At 40.4% G+C, this 17900-nt stretch overlaps 1 protein-coding gene across 1 annotated transcript; it reads left to right on the forward strand.

Moving 5' to 3' along the window:
- The first annotated feature begins 1489 nt into the window (after positions 1-1489).
- Positions 1490-9725, forward strand: TYRP1 (tyrosinase related protein 1). Its single transcript, XM_010225313.2, has 7 exons — positions 1490-1862; positions 3771-4093; positions 5436-5640; positions 6542-6709; positions 7409-7588; positions 8761-8907; positions 9462-9725. The coding sequence occupies exons 1-7, from the start codon at positions 1490-1492 to the stop codon at positions 9665-9667; spliced, it is 1602 nt and encodes a 533-aa protein (XP_010223615.2). The 3' UTR covers positions 9668-9725.
- Positions 9726-17900: the final 8175 nt, after the last annotated feature.

The following is a 17900-nucleotide window of genomic DNA, read 5'->3' on the forward strand; positions in this document are numbered from 1 at the left end:
CCCTCCTAAGCTTATTATGGTTTTGCTGTGCTGTGCTGAATATTCATAGTTCAAATCAGTACCATTCTTTGAAGTGGGAGTTGGTTTCAGACTCTTTTAACAGGCTGGTTTATCTTCTGATGTGATAACAGCAAATTTATGTTACATGTGTCCCAACTGATGTGTGCATAATTTTCCAGAAATTGTGTTAATGTATTATCTTAATTGCCAGTTAAGTTTTAGACTTTTTTGGTGAAACATGCTTTTCCTACTGACACCATGCTTAGGGACAACATGGGGATCTGAAGGAGAACAAGTGCTTGAGTAAAACATTTTTACTCAGTGGCATTGGCTCCTGGAAAGAATAGAGAAACATTTAGTTCACCCAGAGATTTTTTTTTCAATCTTTTTTTTGTTCATTTCAGTACCCTTCACAGCACTGATTCAGAATTTAGCATTTTAGCACAATTCAATATCAGAGTGGCCTTTCGTTCATTTATCAAAACAAATAGTTAAGCAGAATCTTTAAGATTGGAGCATTTCCTTTTTGTGAATAACATACCTTTTTTTTTAATTATTTGGCCTGCTCTTGGAAATATCATTTGAAGTACTAAAAATGTATGTTAAATGTGAACTTCCCCTAAGTTCTTTATCTGTTTTCAAATGAACCTTTCTTTGCAAGTAATAAAAAAAAAAACACCATCACTGTTGTTCTGTTTTGAATTGAAGTACTTGTCTCTGACCTTTGCTAAAACTTGTAAAATCACAAGGAGATAAGCATGAAAGAAATCATGTGCTGCTGGAGTACTTAAAGTCCAGGGAAATGCACTGAAGTAGAAAGGGGATTAGTAGGAGACGGAGGGTGAGGCCAAGCCGTACTGTGTTGGTAGAACGAGGATTAGTAAGCAGACTGAAACAGGAAAGAAATTAGCACCACTTATCTGGGGGTAGGCAGAGCTGTGGAAGATGCAAAGATAGAACAGGACCTGAGCAGAGCAGAGGTACCAGAAGTAGCGAAGAGGGTCAGTGCAGGGGGATTTGCAGTTTTGCTCCTTAGGGGAGCTGGCACTAAGAGCGTTGTGGGTACATGAAGGGGGAAATGCTAAGTACATGGTTGATAAAAGCAGAAGAGAAAGGCATGAGCTGAAGAAAAACCTAGGCTGAAGTACTTAGATGGGTGCCTTAGTTTTAGTGTTTTTGATGGTGAAGTAAATCAGGCTGGCAGTGGTATGATGGCAAAGACACTGGGAAGTAGAGGTCAAAGCACAGGTAGAGCTGCAGGTGGATATGACCATGAAGAAAGAAAAGACCAGGGACATCTGTCGCCAGAGTGGCAGGTCCCCTGGCTGGACCATGAAGATGAGGAGGGGGACACGATGATGGCGTGCCAGTGCAGTCTCTCGCTGCGACCCCTTTCCCTCTTTCTCTTTCCCACAGGCTAGCCGGAGGTGCGGCCTGTGCCGAGGCGGGAGACGCGGCGCGCCGACCCTGGCTCCGGGCAGCAGTGACCATGCCGTCGCCCATGCTGCTGCTCCTCTTCCTGCCGCCGCTGCTGGGACCCGCGGGAGCCCAGTTCCCCCGGCAGTGCGCCACGGCCGAGGCCCTGCGGAGCGGCGCGTGCTGCCCGGACTATTTCCCGGTGTTCGGGCCGGGCTCGGACCGGTGTGGCGTGGCCACGGGGAGAGGGCGGTGCGTGCCAGTGACGGCCGACTCGCGTCCCCACGGCCCGCAGTACATCCACGACGGGCGGGATGATCGCGAGCGGTGGCCCCTGCGCTTCTTCAACCAGACGTGCCGATGCAGCGGCAACTTCTCCGGCTACAACTGCGGTTCGTGCCGTCCCGGCTGGAGCGGACCTACCTGCAGCCAGCCCACTAACATAGGTAAGGGCATCAGAAAGTGACCCTGGGCACTGCTGGGTCACAACTATGCTATCCAGAATACCACTATTCCGGTATACCAGAATATATATATACCAGTATATACAAATATCTAGAAATTACTTGAAATGGTCATGAAGTATCTGCAAGACCAGGAAAAATGCTGAGTATTGACAGTAAATTGAAAAAGACAAACAGGTTTGAGAATATATCCTTTTTCTTGAGCCAAAGTCATTTGAATGAAAAAAAATTCAGTGTTTATTAGGGAAAGTTTAAATGTGTTATTGAAAGCCTACAAAATCCATAATCTACTAAGTGAATGATGGATTATTTTGGCATGAGAAGCAACAGGTATCTAGTATGAACACAGTGCCTCTTGCAAAAAAAAAAAAAATCAGCATTGTTGTTATTTTCACCAGATAAGTAACAGTATGTACATGTTCCAGCAAGGGTTAGCAAAGTAACCATTAACAATTCAACATCTTTACATTGAATTCCTAAAAACTCCCTTTTCTGGGATGTGGTGCTGGGATGTGGTGAAAGGCCTTGGCACTTTATTCATCCCTTTAACTCTCAGAAGCAGACTAAAAAGCAGAAAATGCTGCTCATGAATTGGATCAGATATGTCAGGTTTCACCCGCTGCTGACCCAGACTGTGCTTGTTGACAACGGTGAGAATTCTGAAAAATAACTAAGAAAGAAACCTGAACACGCACAGGGTTAGTGAAGTAAATTTCAGGATAGGCAAAAAGCAGTTTTAGCCAATTTCTGGGGCACACAAGATCGTTTTTTACGGTTCTCACTTACTAAATTCTTAACTCCTCACCAAAATGCTAAGGAAATTATGAAAAATTAAAAGTTTAAGGTGCCTACACAAAATAAAATCAGGAGGCTATTTTCAGGACATAACTTAGTAACAAACCCACAGTGACCGTAGCTGGCATATCAGTTAAGTCCTGCAACAAGAGAAAGTCACACGAATCAAGACACAGAATTCCTAGGTGAAGTTCAGGCTTTCAGTAAGTATTTCCATAAACTACAGTGAATCCAAAATATCAACTTTGTTTTATATAGTGAAATATAATTTGCTTTGACTTTTCATACTAATTCATGCTAGAGACCTGTTGTTTCTCATAACAATAGAATGCATCACTTACCAGGGGAAGTAAAGGGTTTGGCAGTATTTTTGGTAATGAAAATGAGCGCATGTTGAAGAATAGCTGTGAGAGTTTTCATCTATGGCTTAGCCTAATTTGGCTTGAAATCTTCCCATTTCAAGTGACAGAGTACTGGACTGGGACTGAGGCGCCATGGACTCTTCTGCTCTTCTGGGTTTTATTGCTTAAAATGAATAAGACAGGGCTACTGTTAATAACAGCAAGCAATGACTTTCAGGAGAGATGCTGTTCAGCGTGAAATTCACAATTCACTGGTGAATTTGCCATTTCTGTACAAAGATTCAAGCACCACCAGTGTATTTTAGGAATGCCTTCACTAAACTATCTGTCTAGGATAGAATTTGTTTTTTAAATATAGATTGATATATGATATTCTTTTCTTCTTAAAGTATTACCCCAAGAAACGTTAAGTATCTTGAACAAACTTCTACAAGATTTCTGTGACCAAAAGCTGTTCTTTTTGATTACTTCTCCGATAGGAAGAAAGGATAACCTGTAAAAATACTGAGCATTAAAATCACTCAGGATGTTTAGTTTTACTTTTATCCTGCTCAGACTTTCTGACAATAAATGACATTTTCTATTCATACTCAGTTCTCTATGAATTGCCCCCAATGAAACCCAGAGACATGCCTGAAGAAAAAGAGTCTCATTCAGAATTAATAGCAATAGAAAAATCAAAGATCAGACTGGAGCAGCTATTGCTTTTTTAACTTCTTCTGTATCCTCACAGTCAGGAGGAATCTTTTGGACCTCAGCACAGAGGAAAGGAGGCGCTTTGTGAATGCCTTGCACCAAGCCAAGGTGACAGTCCACCCTGACATTGTTATAGCCACGAGGAGACGTGAGGAAATACTCGGACCAGATGGCAACACACCACAGTTTGAGAATATCACCATATATAACTATTTTGTGTGGTCCCATTATTATTCCGTGAGGAAGACTTTCCTCGGTACAGGGCAGCAGAGTTTTGGAGGAGTTGATTTCTCTCATGAGGGACCAGCTTTTGTCACCTGGCATAGGTACCATCTGTTGCAGCTGGAGAGAGACATGCAGGTAATGTTTGCATTAACATTGAGCCATGTGTTTGTGTTGTGCTTTGTACTGTTCAAAAACTTTTCATCCTCATATTCAAACAGAGAAAAAAATATTTCAAGTCTTTCCACATGTTAAAATAATTCTTATTTAATTTCAGTGTCTCATTAACTATAATAAAATGAATAGGGTTGGTTTAAGTCTTAGATGGTCGTTAATATAGATGTGATAATAATTATTTTATTATTTTATATTTTATATTTATATTTTAAGTGAAGTAATTGAAAGCATAAACCTTATCTAAGTCTTCTTTAAAGCTTGGAACATATTCTAAACATTTTTACAGAAAACAGTTAATTGGACCAATACAAATTATTTCTAGTGTTATTTTTAACACTGAGGCTCTGACTCTTGTCTAAGTTAGACAAGTCAAAGCAACACAGGTTTTAAAGAAAAGTAATGCAGGTGTGGTTTGTGGATTCAGAATCCCATTTTGTTTGCATAATTCGTGTAACTGGTCCAAGAAAAGAAAAAAAAAAAGTGATTTGTGAAATTTTATTCTATAAACCAGCAGTTCCCCTTACCATGTGTGAATCTATTCATGAAATAAATGGATTACTTATTGACTGTCATTCTTAAAGCAGAGAGAGTAAGTTTGGAAGATTGCAATTAAATATTCCTTGAAATCACTGAAGTATTTCCATTGCTTTTAACGCATTACCTCAGGCTCAGACAAGGCAAATTCCCTTCAAAACCAAAATTTCCACAAACATTTGTAACATTTCTTTAAATGGAAGCCCTGGGGACCTCTAGCACTTTGTAGTTTCATAAATATTCCTGCTGATGTTGTAAACTGGATCATTAGTTAAGCTAATTTGTTTGGCCAGAAAATCCTGGTTTATAAGCACTGGAAATCAGAGGATACTCCAGAACTGTTTACTTACAACAATAATGACAATTTGAAGGGCCAATTTTCTTTTTCTTTATCATCCCATCTTTTCAGTCATTGAACAACTGGCTTACTTAATTATCCTGTGCGATACAAATGCTGCCGATGTTGACTGGTGATAGGAAAAAAAAAAGGAAAAATTGAATATCAATATTAAGTGATATGATTCAATTAATGAGGGGAGTCCATCACTTCGTTTAACAGTTTGATTCTCACTTCTGCTGAATGGTCAAAATGAAAAACTATAGAGAACTTTTTCATGGATTCCATATTTATTTTCCATAGATTTGCTTCCCTCTGTGAGGAAACACTCCATCCGACTCTTATTAAGATGTATTTAACTGCTTTTGAAAATGATTTCAGCAGCAAACTGAAATGAGGGAGGACCTATAACACTATGCTTATATGCTTTAGAATATGCTGCAGGACCCCACTTTTGGATTGCCCTACTGGAACTTTGCAACTGGGCAAAGCACCTGTGATATCTGCTCTGATGACCTGATGGGAGCCAGAAGCAATTTTGATGTCTCTCTTATCAGTCAGAACTCCATCTTCTCTCAGTGGCGAGTGTTGTGTGAAAACATAGAAGACTATGACACACTGGGAACCATCTGTAACAGTAAGTATTACTGCTTCCAGGTATTTAGGGATAATTTTTTTTCTAATAATATCTAAGTATGGTACATTAGAACACAGTAGTTCAAGCCAAAATCTTTTAATTTTTCCTGACTCTATTTCATATACCAGTGTTCCGAGACAGCGCAAATTTTGATCCATATTGTACTGAGGCACCATACAGTCTGATCTGAAGCTTGCAGCAGAGGAAGAGTTAAACACTTTGACTTTCCTTCTTTTGCAATATCTATACATCTGTTGTGCCATAAATATTTAAATCTGGTGATGTCAGTTCTTAACTGAAACTTAAGTTTTCTTCCAGCTACTCCATTTATCACCTTCATGATATCTGCTCCAAAAGGGAGAAGATATAAAACCAGCTGTGTTAACTACGAGGAGCAGGTTTTGAATATGAAGAGAACTGAATGCAAAGAGCTATAAGAACTAAAATTCCCAAGATACTCTCATATATTCATCACTGTCAAGCTTTAATTTAGTATCTCCATGGAGATGGGGGAAAAAGCATGGTATTGAGTTAGTGGCCTACATAATCAACTATATTCCTATATTACTTCCCTGAGCTGCACCAAAACTTTTGTCCTAGGTTTCATCAAACAATCACACTGAAAAACTACAGCAAAATTTCCCAGAGAACTTATATAAGACAGAATCTTAAGGCTTTGTGAGAAGCACTAGATGTTTTTTAAATTATTGCTTCAGTGGATCCAGCACACAAGATACTACCAAGATTCAGATTCTTTCACCAACACAAGGATTTGACCCGTTCTTTCAGTTTAAATGTCATCTCTCAGGCAGTTTTCTTCCTCACTGTATCATTTAAAGGATTCTTTCTGTGGCCTATTATATTGCATCGCTATTGTCTTCTCCCTTCTCTCTACTCCCAGGCACTGAGGGTGGTCCCATCCGAAGAAATCCCGCGGGGAATGTTGCCAGGCCTATGGTACAGCGTCTCCCAGACCCTGAAGATGTTGCTCTATGTTTAGAAGTTGGTGTTTTTGACACTCCGCCTTTCTATTCCAATTCAACAGACAGTTTCCGTAACACAGTGGAAGGTAGGCATGGCAAACAAAAATACCCATATACAGCCAGGGGAGTAGGAGGAATCTGGACCAACCTTTAAGTATATATGAAAATGTTGGATGCTTAGCACATTTGAGATGGGTTTAATCACCTTATTGTACAGACCCCTTTCTGAAAACTCTGGCCAGAGCTTCAAAACAGGAGAACCCTTTTGTGATGCTTCAGATCATGACCTCCTAGCATCAGGATTTACGGATGGTGGATGCTAGCAGAGTTATGGAGGTAACATGCAGTAAGAAAGCAGGGCACATGAAGCTTTCTGAAGTATGTTGGCAGTAAAAATGGAGATGTGGCGATGATGTGTGTGGAAACATAACAGCTGGCCCGTCAGGATAGACGGCAACATCTTCACATTTATGCCAGCAGTTAAAAAATTCACGCAGCTATCTCACTTATACTCAGAAAAACATATATTCTAAATACATACCTTCACTCTCATGTTATAAGATGGCATATTTTGGCCAGCATTATGTTAGATCCCTGCAGCCTTGCACTTAGCATTCTTACCATTGTTCTGTAAAAGCTTTTTTTAATCTGAAAATTATGTGTGCTGGGGAAATAGCAGCCACATCTCTCAAATGCAGAGAATTAGCTGCGCTGTTGTGTTAAGCAAAGCAATAGAACATGACAGAACTGTGATTTTCCGTGTTCCTCTTTGTTTGCACACACAGGGTACAGTGACCCTTCGGGGAAATATGACCCAGCAGTTCGCAGTCTTCACAACTTGGCTCATCTATTTCTGAATGGGACAGGAGGGCAAACTCACTTATCACCAAACGATCCCATCTTTGTCCTCCTGCACACATTTACAGATGCTGTTTTTGATGAGTGGCTGAGAAGACACTCTGCCGGTAAGATGCTTATGGACAGAGAAGGGATGGGCAGCGCTTGGTGTCTGCAGCCACAAGAACTCAGCTACTTCTTCTGGGACAGCAAATTGCCCCTAAGTTTAGCAGAGAAGGCTGGAATTTTAGAAGTCAGTAGAGTTACTAAAGACTGAGTAGTAGCAAGCAGCCTCCCTTCCTCAACCCACATAAACCGGCAGCCATTTCCAAGTAGCTATTCATGCAGGCACTCAGCTAGAGAGGGAAATATAATGAAAACAAGATCTTCAAAATCACTGTGTCTTGTAGAGCACACAGAGTAACCACAGGAGCTTCAGACACTTCATGGTCATTCAGTCACTGCACGGACTAAATAGTTACATTTCTTCTTGTCTGATGAGATTAAACACACATCCTCACAACTCATTCTGACCACTGTTGTGCCATTCGCCATTTCCACACCCATTCAGAAGGCCGTCTCTGTTTCTGCCCTCCTCTTTTTGACATGGAAAGGAAGAGAGGAGGGAAAGAAGGAAAGAAAGGGCAGGAGGGAGGGAGAATGTCATGGGTTCCTGCACCAATCTTCACAAAGCGGGGATTGTGTTCCTCTTAGGACAGTCCAGCCCACACCCTTCTCCTACTGATAGCAGTTGTTGCTGTTGTGGCGCAACAACTTCTTTGCATAGTTTCCATAAACTGCAGTGTGGACTTTCCCACACAAACCATCAGAGAAGCAATTGTATCCCCCTGCAGTACTTACGTGATCTGTCACAAGCCTTTGCGTCATCTTCTGAAAATGGACTTTTTTTTTATGACTTCAACTGACTTTCTTCTGATTCACCGTAAAATTACAAAAAGCTTCCACTGGAGTTCTTATCAGCTGCCCTCCTGAACAGCACGAGAGAAGTCTTCAACACTGCTGTAAATAAATAAAGCTAGATGATTGTAAAAGTACAGAGTTCTCCATATATGCCTTTTTCCTTTTCTACACAAAAATGAAGTGTAATGTGGACCAATTTTTAAAAAAATTTACTTTATTCTTTTGTTGTTAGTAGTTGTTTTGTTGTTAGAGTAGGTTAGAAACATTAAAATGAAGTTACTCAAAATTACGACTTATTGTTGGAAAAGAAACCTGAAAAAAGTACAAATGATTTTGATTATGTTTATTTACAGAAGTGTGATTTGATTTTCCAATTTAGATATCTCAACGTATCCATTGGAGAATGCCCCTATTGGACATAACCGGCAGTATAATATGGTACCTTTTTGGCCTCCAGTTACCAATGACGAAATGTTTGTTACTGCACCAGAAAACCTGGGCTACAGCTATGAAGTTGAGTGGCCAGGTAAAATGCCAGACTTAATTATCTCGTTTTCTCCTCAGACTTTTCACCCTTTACGCATCTATTTCATCTAGCCAAAATAATTCCAATTACTCTAACAAAATCTGATGACTTTTTATGATGTCTTTTTCTCTTTTCCCGGTTCACTTTCCAAATCACTTGTATTTGGGATTCAGTACAGATTTGTCCCGTTCCTCCACAAAACTCCCAAAATCCACTTCAAATTTTGAAGTTCTCATCTGGATCTAAATTTTGCACCAGATTCTTATTCCTGTATCATATTTCTTAATTAAGACATAAGAGAGAATGTAAATCCCTCAGAAAGCAGATAGCATAAGAAAGGTCTGGGCACATTTCTATATTGTAAAAACAGAGATTGAAATGTTCTCTTGTTTTGAAACAAATATTATCCATTAAAAATTCCTGCTAACTCTACTTCATGACTCACTGAATAATGCCAGATAGCTTTCCTTGAGCTTTGATTTGTCCCTCCATTGTTTTCCTGAAGACTTGATGTTTAGTTTCAATAAGTTTTTGTCATATTTTCTCTCCTGTAGGTCGGGCTCTCCGGGTCACAGAGATGATAACTATTGCAATAGTCACTGCACTGGTTCTTGTTGCAGTAATTTTTGCTGCTGCTGCATGTATTGTACGTGCCAAGAGAAATAAAGATGAGCTGCATCAGCCTCTCCTCACTGACCAATATCAACATTATTCAGACGATTATGATGGCATACCAACGCCAAGCCAGTCTGTTGTTTGAAGAGATGGCACTTTTTTTGCATCTAACTGAAGCTGTGTATTTTGCTGTATTTTATAAATGGTGGTCAACCATCTGCTTTAAAATAAAGAGCATAAACGGCATCTGTCTTGATATAGTTACTTCAAATTTCACCTTTTCTTATTCATATCCCTGAAAATTTTGGCAAAATTTAGTTACTTACTGACAGCCAAAGACTTTTTGCCTTTACTAGCCTTTATACTCTAGCATTCTCTTTGAAAGTGTGCTTCTGAAAAAATAAGGTCAAATCTAAAACAGAGCAAAGCTGTTGTGCCATTGAGCAGCAAAGCTGTTAAAAGTTAGCCACCTCGCTTCAGGAGCAGCATCCAAACTATATGTCAGACATCTAAGCTGCCTGACTGGAGATGTGTTTCAAAACAGCCCAAGTGCCAGGCAGGGAGCTACAAGGGAATGCTGAGGAGAGCAATGTCTTTGAAAACCTACTTTGCTCGCAGAGCACAGTTTTGATCTCACCACTGCTTTTAGGTGTCTCTGTGAACTGTGATTCACCACTGAGAGCCCACTCTTGCATCTGGACACTTCAGCTGTGCGTTCAAACACAGCCGCCTGAAGGGCACATCCCTTTGAAAGGACTGCTGGCAGCAGCTTGCATTTTCTTTTTCTTTTCTCTCTCTCTTTTTTTTTTTTTTTTTTTTTGATTTTATTTGCTTGCTTCTTCCCTCTGCCCTTTTCCAGCATCCCCAGCAATGACAGACCTTAATTCCCTTCCTGAAGGATTTTATACCCATATTTCTTGAACTTTGAGAGAATGCCCTGGGCATCAGGCTGTAGCACAAACCCAGGAAAATAGTCATACGCAACTGCTGTCCAAATCTCAAGATTCATGAGCCAGCAGGAGGCCAATAACCTGAAACATTATAGACTTAGCTAGGGCTGGAAGACCTCTGGTCCCTCTCCTAGTGACTGGATACCAATAAATTACCTGGTCTCCCTTCTTGTTCATTTTAAATTAGCAGCCACAGTTCAACACATAGGGATGTTCCTTGGGGTGACCACTGAATCCAGGCTGTGTCCTCCCTGCTCCACTTGTTAGACTACAAAGTCAAGCTCCCGCTCACCTTCTTTCTGTCTGATTTTCAGCTTCAACAGAAACAGCAAGTAATTTGTGCTCGGGTCCTTAAGCCTGAGGCAGCTCTTCCGGACACTGCTAAGAAAAAGCAGGAGCGGCCTCTCTTGTCCTCCCAGCCTCTCCTTCCTTGTGTGGTGCTACCCCTAGAGGCTGTAGCTGGTCCTAAGCATGCTCAAAACACACTTGCTCTTTTGCAAAGAGATTCATAATTTATGCACTGAGATAGATGTAAAGAGGGACACAGGTTCTCAACACCCATCGTATCCAGGATAGAGCATGGGAAGCAGTAAAACTTAAAACACTTAGATTATATTTAGCTAGGCAACTTTCACCTGTGATAGGTCACAAAAGTAAATTAAAAACAGGACTTCCAGGTCATACTCTTGGATTTACTTACAGCCTAACTAATTAGTGCTGTAGGTGCATAAGCAGCAGTCTGGATTTCAATGCCTGTTTCTGCCATTCTTGCTTGTACTGAGTAGAACCTAACAAATCATCCACTTTAGTGATTTCAATGGATTAAAGCAGGGTGATCCTATATAATATGGATTGGGGTCAGGAGACCTGGATTTTATTCTTAGCGCTTTTGCTGACCTCCTGGTCCTTAGCCAATATATTTTCACCTCTGTGACTCACTTTATTCATTTTTAAAATGGAGATAACAGAGCTTCCTTTCTAAAGTGCTTTGACTTCTGTGGATAAGAAGATATATAGAAGCTAGAGAGCAGAAGAAAAAAGAGAGGGCAAAATCAGATCTTGCAAAGAGGATTTTAGCCATTAAAGGAGTGTTTTAATCCTTAAAGCAAAAGGTCTGCTCCTGTTCTGAGCAGGCCATGAGTCTTGTAGCTCAGGAAAGAAGGGGCCCTGTCTGCCAGTTACAGTTGCCATACAAAAATGAAGGAGGCAAGCTGCATTTTGATAAAGACTTAAAATGAAAAGGAAAAGCAGGTACAGGAATTAGGGGGGAAAGGAAAGCATAGAACTGTGCTTTTGACCTGTCCTTGATAAGCATCTAAGAAGTCCATCTTTCTTCAGTCGTTTTTTGCAGAACTGCTCTGAGCCCAGTCTTGGTGTAGTGAAAAATTCTTTGCCTTTCAGTGAAGTTGCTTGATACTTGCCCCTGAGGTAATTTGAAGGGGAAAAAAAATCACATAAACCTGAAACATCAAAACACCAGTGCATGAAAAAATTAAGCAGAATAAAGATACATCAGAAAACAGAGTATGTGTTGAGTATAGGCTTTTCTTGTTATGTGGAGACGAGGACAGGGAATAGAAGTCACTGAGAGAAAAGGGAAGGTGAAAACAATGGAGATTACAGTAGCTGCAAACTTCCAGATACAGAAGTGAGAAGGTCTACAGGAAATGCAGGTAACACCAGCACTTCTAAAGAACAGCTGGAAATAATGAGAGAGAGGAAAAAGCTCACTTCATGTTGAACTGAAGACCTTCATATACATGCAGAAAACACGTTATGACACAGGAGGAAAAGTGTACCTTTAAGGAAAAGCTGAAAGGAAGCTCGGTTTGTGTACAGAGACTTTTTTGCTATTGTCAGAAACAGACTGCCATAAATAGAACTGTATACATTTATGTAAAATGTGTAAATTGCTGAAATAAACATAGAGCTTAATGCTAAATCGTGAAATATATGGATGCAACAGGTAACAGACTCTTTTTTTCTTCCTCTAATGCTTATTGGGCTAATGAAATGCCATGTTATAATTGTCTTGACTTAGTTGGTAGTGAGTGTATCATAAACAGTGATTTTCTGGGTCTTCTATGTCTCCCCTGCAGTGAAGGATGCTACTGAGCTTTTAAGTTTACTTACCTTTTTAGTTCAGCATATAAACGTTGGCTTTTGAAAGCAGGAACTATGCTGATCTTTTTCCCTTATAAAAGACAGATCAGTAGGCCACAAACTTTAAATAAGGAGGCAGTAATTCAGATTCGGACTCTCCAGACAGTCCTAAACAAATAAAGTTTTAAAGATATGGTCAGGAAATTTAGAATTAAAGTGAGAAATCCATTGTATGTTTGACCTTGAAAAGGAAATATTAAAAAGGGTACTTTGATCATATAAATGAAAATACATTAATTGTAGTGTCAAGATTAGCATGACCCAGATAGATATAGTTTTTTTAAGTCAGATATAGTCGCCCTCCATTTTTATTCCAGTAAGTAACTATACTGATGCTAATTGGAAAGAGGTAACACGTTATTGGAATGAGAGTATAGAGTTTGCCCTTTGATACAGAAGAGAAAAAAATGCATCTACATCAAAAATCAGATGACTTCTGTCCCTCTTTAAAAACTACATAGTAAACTCTAAATCCACTTGTAAAAGGTTTGAATAATCTTTTTAGGTCAGCCAAAGTATCATGTAATTGAGAGCAGCAATATTTTCTGGAGAAGGAAAAGGAAAGTAACAACATGATCTATACAACTACTAGCCAATTAATTTAGACTCAGCAGCACGACAGTAAACAATGAAAGAGCACTTGCAATTAAACACTGAAGGAATTTATCAGAGGTAGAACATGCTAGTTACCTTGATAGCATATTTGATAAGATAATTTAAAGATTTTACTTAGAAATTGTTTTGATCCTGAAGCTCTTGATAAAGTTCCAGGGGTGTAAGCTTGAAGAGATAGGAATCAGAACAAGGACTGTAAATTGAGTGGGGACTGGATGGATAAGAGATGATGATACAGAACTGAAAGATGTACCAGGACTGGAGTAAGTTTTGGTGGTGGATTTACAAGGTCTGAATCAGGATTACTCAATTCTTTCATGAAAGATGTTGACACACGGTGCAGCAATGCATGGAAAGTCATTACCCAAACTGTGAGAGAACATGCAGACAATGGCAAGGAAAATACCAGAAATGTTTTATGTAGGAGTAAAGAAATGTTAATAAAGAAAGTTGTTAATAGAGATGTAAGGAAAGAGGAGAAACTACTGTAGCTCAGTTCTCCCTTTTCCACTTTCCTTAAAGTCTTAAAGTTCATCATAAGTTATTCCTATATTCAAGATTCAAAATATTCATAAAATATTAATATTTCATGGTTGAAAGGTATTAATTTCCTCAATTTAATATTTTTATTGTCCAAAATGTTGTTTCCAAGCTACAGATGTGATTATCAAAAGAATAATTTGGCAAGGAAGTTTGATTAAAACTGAAATGTTTAATTCCAAAAAAAAAAAAAAGGCAAAAAGTGTGGATCTGCTCCATCAAAACTATATTTTAACTTAAAATCTCATTTCAATTCCAATTTAGAAAAAAAATATGCTTCCTTAACAGAGGCTTTGTTTAGATGTTGTTCTATAAAAATAATAAAAGGAAATGGCATTCACAATATCTGCTTTCCAGGTAAGTAGTCCAACTTAAATGAAACTTGCCCTGATTTCTGTGAAGATTTCCCAAATATTCAGCAATTTGTGGGTTGTTCTGTCTTATCCTGAAAAAAAAAAAAATCTTTGATGCCTACAGGATCTAAGGTAATCCACTGCCAGTTCCAATTGCCTGCATCTCTTTTCCACCTTTGTCTCTCAAATGTTGGGCTGAGGGAGGGTATCTAAATAGTAGGTTACAAGAGCAAGCTAAGTTTGTGTGCACATACTTACTGAATATAAGACACTTGGCAAACAGCCAAGCAAGGATTTTTTTGTTTGTTTGTTTGTTTGTTTGTTTTTCTTTTTTTTTTTTAAGGTAAAATCTCAGGAAGTAGGACATGTATCTTCTTCCTGCTAGTGCTTCTGTTCAATGAAGTGGGGACACCTGGTGCTTTGCATGGAACACGAAACTGCACAGCAGCTCTCTGAAAAATCACGAAATAAATGAGGCTTAATATAAAGCTGAACTTATTATAGAAAGATTGCTTAGGAGGCTTGTAAGTTGTACAAACCACCTCTCTGTTTACTGTTGGTGCTAAATTCTTTTTTTCAGATGTTCAGAAATGTTGAGAGAAAACTACTGATATAGAAAAAAAGACTGTTTGCTGAAGGAAAGTCTTCCAACAGAGAAACCTAGAGGGAGAAAGGATGCAGAGAAAATGTTTGTTTAGAAGATGAAGGTTGTGTTGTAGCTATAATGGTCTCAGGCTATAAGGTTTGAAGTTTGCAGGAAAAACAATATTTCTCTCTAGAAAACCAGGTCATATATCTGGGAGAAAAAAAAAAAAAAAGCACACTACACAATATCACAGTACCTAGGGCCTCCATGCAGAGTTTAAGCTTTCTGTAACGCTTTCCAAAAATCAATAAATAGGAGCAATTCTCAATATAAGCAGCATAGGTAAATGCAAAGAATGAAACTAAGCAAAATTGTATCAAATGACTCAACAATTATCTAATGCATTAATTAAAAGTAAAGGTGTTGATTTCGACTGGTCTTTGGGTGATAAAGGGTCACCAGTGTTTGTTATTTGTTCATATGACAAAAAGTCACTTGCTAACACCTACTAATCAATTACATTTAATATGGGTATGAAGCAAAACCCTCACCTTTGAAATCAGGTGAAATTTGCATTTTACCTCTCCTTAAGAATTGAATTTCTATTTGAGTGAGGGCTTCAGGATCACTTATGATTAAATTCCCTCATGCTACGTGTGCATACACACTCCTGGGGAGTGCAGGGCAAGGGCACTGCCACCACACCCAATTTGATGGATTACCACAGGGTGGCACCACTAAGAACAGCTGCAACTATGCTAACGCAGAACTGAAATCTGCTCTACTTGCCAACTAAAGACCACTTCAAAATATTAATAAAGCTTTCTAATGAGTTATTTTAACCAGTGACTCTCAATTTGCTACTCTAAGAGGATTACAGAATCAGAGAAGGGTTGAGGTTGGAAGAGACCTCTGGAGATCATCTAGTGGATTCTCTGCACAATCCGTCTGCACAATCAGGGTCACCTAGAGGCCAATGTTTGAGCTTGTGATGTCCAAGGCACTGTTTTCTGCTTGCAGAATCCTGAACTTCACCATCTCAGGGTCACAGCAGACAATGTTGCTTTCAATCTTCACACCTCAAACTTGTTCTTTGGTTTTTAGCAGAACAATCAGCAGCACATCTTTCCTTGATGGCTCCTCTGCTACCTGTGACAATAAGTTATCATCAAAGCTCTGCAAGGACCTTCATGACTGTTTATGCCTAGCTGTGTTGTCTTTACAGCAGATATCAGAAGTTAAAGGCCGTTATGAGAATCTGCCAGAAGGTTTTATTAACTTCCCCTTCCCAGTCAGGCAGACTGTAGTAAACAGCCACAACACCATCACCCATGTTATCCTGCCCTTTAATCTTTACCCATAAGCTCTTGTCTTCCTCTTCATCCACCCCTAGGCAGAACTTGATACCTGGCAGCTGCTGTCTCACGTAAAGGGCAACTCCCTTCCTGCCCTGTCTTTCCTCAAAAGCACATTGCCATCCATGACAGCATTACAGTCATGCAAGCTATCCCACCATGTCTTTGTAACTGCAATAAGATCATGCCCCTGTGTGCACACGCAGGTCTCCAGTTCTTCTTGTTCGTTCCCTATGCTACGTGCATTGGGGTACAGGCATTTCAGGGAGGTAATCTAGCCCACAAGTTTCACAGAATCACAGAATCACAGAATGGTTGTGATTGGAAGGGACCTCTAGAGATCATCTAGTCCAACCCCCTGCTCCAGCAGGGACACCCAGAGCACGTGGCACAGGGTGGCATCCAGGCGGGTTTGGAAGATCTCCAGAGAAGGAGACTCCACAGCCTCTCTGGGCAGCCTGTTCCAGGGCTCTGGCACCCTCACAGGAAAGAAGTTCTTCCTCACATGGAGATCCAATTTCCTGTGTTTCAACTTGTACCCATTACCCTTTGTCCTGTCACTGGCCACCACCGAGAAGAGTTTGGTCCCATCTTCCCTACATTCACCCCTCAGGTAATTATACATATTGATCAGATCTCCTCTCAGCCTTCTCTTCTCCAGGCTAAACAGGCCCAGCTCGCTTAGTTTTCCTCATAAGATAGATGTTCCCGTCCCTTAATCAGCTTCGTGGCTCTGTGCTGGACCCTCTTTAGAAGCTCCACGTCGCTCTTGGGGAGCCCAGAACTGCCCCCAATACTCCAAGTGCGGCCTCACCAGAGCTGAGGAGAGGGGCAGGATCCCCTCCCTTGACCTGCTGGCAACGCTCCTTCTCATGCAGGCCAGGATCCCATTGGCATTGTTGACCACCAGGGCACATTGCTGCCTCGTGGTTAACTTGTTGTCAACCAGGACTCCCAAATCCCTCTCCGCGGAGCTGCCTTCCAGCAGGTCAGCCCCTGATCTGTCCTGTTGCCTGGGGTTATTCCTTCCCAGGTGCAGGACCCTGCACTTGTCCTTGTTGAAGGAGAGGTGCCTTGTCCTTTTTTTCTGAGGAGAGGTGCAAGAGGACCTTCCATAGTCATGTTCCATATGCTCTTCCATGGCAGCAGGCACCTTATTGAGGCATCCCAACTTTAGCTGTGTTTTGCTGACCACCCTCTCTCAATAACTCTCTTTTTCCTCGTCTTTCCTAGTTTAAAGCCCTCAATACCAGGCAGGCCAATCTGCCAGGCAAAGACACACATACCCTTCTTAGAGAGTTGGATCCCGTATCTCCCCATCATTTCTCATATCCCCTAGTCATAGAAACCAAAACCCTGTTGCCAACACCAGCGGCACAGCCAGCTGTTAACCTGGAAAATCCATCTCCTCCTCCTCCTATCCTTCCCTCTCACTGGCCAGATTGGAGAGAAAATGACCTGGGCTTCTAGACCCTTGGCCACCATCCCCAGAGCTGTGAACTCCTGTCTCATGTTTTCCAATTTGCCCTTGCTACTCTTAGTGACTATACTGAGGAGCAGCAGTGGGTAATAATCTAAGGCATGCACAAGCCTTGGCCAGTTTTTCATTACAGCTCATATTCAAGTGCCTGGCAAGCAACTCGCTGGACAAGGGGTGAGGCTGGCAGATAGATACCTCCAGATAAATACCCTGCAGCTGGGAGTCACCCACAAAGGTTCTCTCTTCATTTTCTATTTAAATTGATCCTGGCTCACTATTCTAAAAACAATCCTTAAAAGAAATAATACATGCTCAGCTGTCTCATATTCCTTTTCA

Source organism: Tinamus guttatus, unplaced genomic scaffold (genome assembly GCF_059628265.1).
Source record: "Tinamus guttatus ecotype Peru unplaced genomic scaffold, ASM5962826v1 Tinamus_guttatus_pri_ptg000867l, whole genome shotgun sequence".
NCBI lineage: Eukaryota > Metazoa > Chordata > Aves > Tinamiformes > Tinamidae > Tinamus > Tinamus guttatus.